This window comes from Mandrillus leucophaeus, unplaced genomic scaffold (genome assembly GCF_000951045.1).
Source record: "Mandrillus leucophaeus isolate KB7577 unplaced genomic scaffold, Mleu.le_1.0 Scaffold157, whole genome shotgun sequence".
NCBI lineage: Eukaryota > Metazoa > Chordata > Mammalia > Primates > Cercopithecidae > Mandrillus > Mandrillus leucophaeus.
The window spans coordinates 5494699-5497564 of NW_012101554.1; the positions used below are offsets into that span (position 1 = coordinate 5494699).

Below are 2866 nucleotides of genomic sequence, written 5' to 3' on the forward strand. Positions count from 1 at the left end.
TCACGTCTGTAATCCCAGTGCTTTAAGAGGCTGAGGGAGAAGGATCACTTGAAGCCAGGAGTTCAAGACCAGCCTGGGCAACATAGCAAGACCCCATCTCTAGACAAAGTTAAAAAAAAAAAAAAAATTACCTGGTTGTGGTGGGGCATGCCTGTAGTCCCAACTACTCAGGAGGCTAAGGCAGGAGGATGGCTTGAGCCTAGGAGGTTGAGGTTACAATGAACTATGATGGTACCACTGCACTCCAGCCTGCGTGATGAGACCCTGTCTTTAAAAGGAAACAACAACCCATCTTACATTTCCTAGTTTGTGACTTTTTTTTCCCCACTAATGAATATCTTTCTATGTAAAAAATATACTTTATACCATTTAAGATGCCTGCATAGGATTATTATGTCTTATGGATGTATCATAATTGACTTAATAGTCCTCATAGTTAAATAATTTCGATTGTTTCCAATTTATTTTTTCTAATTTAAAAAATAAAGGAATGGAGCTTTGATAATCTTACAGCTAAATTTATGTGTGCATTTTAATAATTTTCTTAGGATAAATTCCTAACAGTGGAATTTCTAGGACAAATTAAAAAGTAAGACAGTCTCAGAAGTTTCCTATTAAATTTGATTTTTTTTTCCCCTAAAAGTTGAATTTTAAATTTGGGATGGAAAATTTACTTTCATTTGTTAAATCTTTGCATGGTTTTGGGAAATAATTATTCACATATAAATGATTCCATAAGGTAGAACTGGGATTTTTTTTTGCATTTAGATTAATATGGCTGTTGTTGGTAGGCTCAGTCTGAGTGTCTTTCCTTTTTTGTTGTTTTGTTTTTGAGACAGGGTCTCACTCTGTCACCCAGGCTAGACTGTAGTGGCATGATCATGGCTCACTGCAGTCTTGACCTCCTGGGCTCCACTGATCCTCCTGCATCAGCCTCTCCAGTAGCTGGGGCTACAGGCCCATGCCACCGTGCCTGGCTAATTATAAACATTTTTTTGTAAAGACAAGGTCTCACTATGTTGCCAGGGTTGGTCTTAAACTCCTGGGTTCAAGCGATCCCCCCACCTCAGCCTCCCAAAGTGCTGGGATTATAGGCATGAGCCACCGCGCCTGGCAGTTAGTTTCTTAAGCTTGATTTCTCATTCAAGGTTGGGTTAGTTCTTGAGGAAATGAAAAGCCATTGTGAGAAGCTGAAGGGAGTGTCTGTATTCCACTGGTCCAGAAGCCCAGGTCTAGCACTATGTCAGGAGGGAGAGGCCCTGTGGTTTCTGGGTTGTGTGTGTTTCTCCTGGATTTGGGAGGAATCAGCTTTCTTTGTGACTCTCCAGGCCTGACAGTGGAGTGGACAGAAGATGATCTGCAGCAGGGAAAAATAATCAGTGTCCCAGAAGATGTTTATGACCAGGGTTGTGTGAAAGACGTAGAGGAGGGCTTGGAGGTAAATGCAGAGCCTGCGGGGGCCAGGGGGGCCGGAACCGAACTGCCTCTGTCCTGGTAGTGGTTGGCAACTGGCTAACCTCTAAAGAGGTCTGTTTGTCCCTTTGCATCCAGGCAGCAGAAAAAATTGGTTTTCCATTGATGATCAAAGCTTCTGAAGGTGGCGGAGGGAAGGGAATCCGGAAGGCTGAGAGTGCGGAGGACTTCCCGATCCTTTTCAGACAAGTGAGCAGTTCTTGCTGTGTCTTTTCGCATCTGTCTTTGGGAATTGTTTGTGGGCTGCCAGATTATTTCTCTTAGGGTTATTCTGTGACTGTCAAGAAGACGTTTGTAGGAGCTGGATGTATTGTTGTATCGTATTTTGCAACAAATGTGTATATTTTTACTCAGAAAAGCCCATGGTTTTATGTTGATCTTGACAGCATCTTTTAGGTAGTTCAGGTCTATAAATCAGGGTATCTAGAAATTATTTCAGAGATACAGGATCAAAATAGCTGTTTGTGACAATTTTGGCCTATAGAGGAATGGCATATTTTATAAATTTTAGTACTCTTAGTATTTCTAATGTTTGTAGATGGTCTGTTTTATTTTACTTTTGAGACAGAGTCTCACTCTGTCATCTAGGCTGGAGTGCAGTGACACGATCTCAGCTCACTGCAACCTCTGCCTCCCAGGTTCAAGTGATTCTAGTGCCTCAGCCTCCCGAGTAGCTGGGATTACAGGCGTGTGCCACCTCACCCAGCTCATTTTTGTCTTTTTAGTAGAGACAGAGTTTCACTATGTTGGCTGGACTGGTCTCAAACTCTTGACCTTGAGTGATCCACCCACCTTGGCCTCCCAAAGTGCTGGGATTACAGGTGTGATCCACTGCGCCCTGCCTGATCAATTTTAACTGTAGGAACAAATGGCATATATACTTACTGGTAGCTAGTTTTCTTCTTTTAAAACCTTATGTCTGTTATTAGCAATGTTTAGAAAACATTTATACTGACAATCTTCCCATTCTTAAAGCTATTTTAATATTTCTAGGTTTTCTTCTAGACCTTCTTCATATGTATATTTTAAAGAACTGTATTCAGTCTACACAAAATTTTGTTCTGCATTTAAAATATTTCAAATTGTAGATCATGAATATTATTATCTTGTTCCAGCCCTGGCAATTATTTTGATGATTACTCAATATTTTATGTGTGGCACTAGCCTTATTTATGAAACCTTTCCTTTTTTGTTAAATGTTTAGCTTATTTCCACTTTGTTATTATGAATAATAATACTATAGTATAATATGATATTTAGTACTATAAATAACACTTAGCTATTTTTTTTCCTCTTCTGAATTTTTTTCTTGGATAAAGACTTGGGGAGAAAGACTTAGTTAAATAGCATGCACTTTACATGCACTTCCATTTTTCTTTTTTTTTTTTTTTTT

The 2866-nt window shown here is 39.6% G+C and overlaps 1 protein-coding gene across 1 annotated transcript in view; it reads left to right on the forward strand.

Annotated features, from left to right (window-relative positions):
• The window catches only part of ACACB (acetyl-CoA carboxylase beta), a gene marked incomplete at its 3' end in the record, with an annotated part of 55938 nt that overhangs the window by 50069 nt on the left and 3003 nt on the right, over positions 1-2866 (forward strand). The window contains 3 exon segments of the mRNA XM_011975598.1: positions 1248-1323; positions 1326-1438; positions 1552-1662. Coding sequence (XP_011830988.1) covers positions 1248-1323; positions 1326-1438; positions 1552-1662 — 300 coding nt within the window.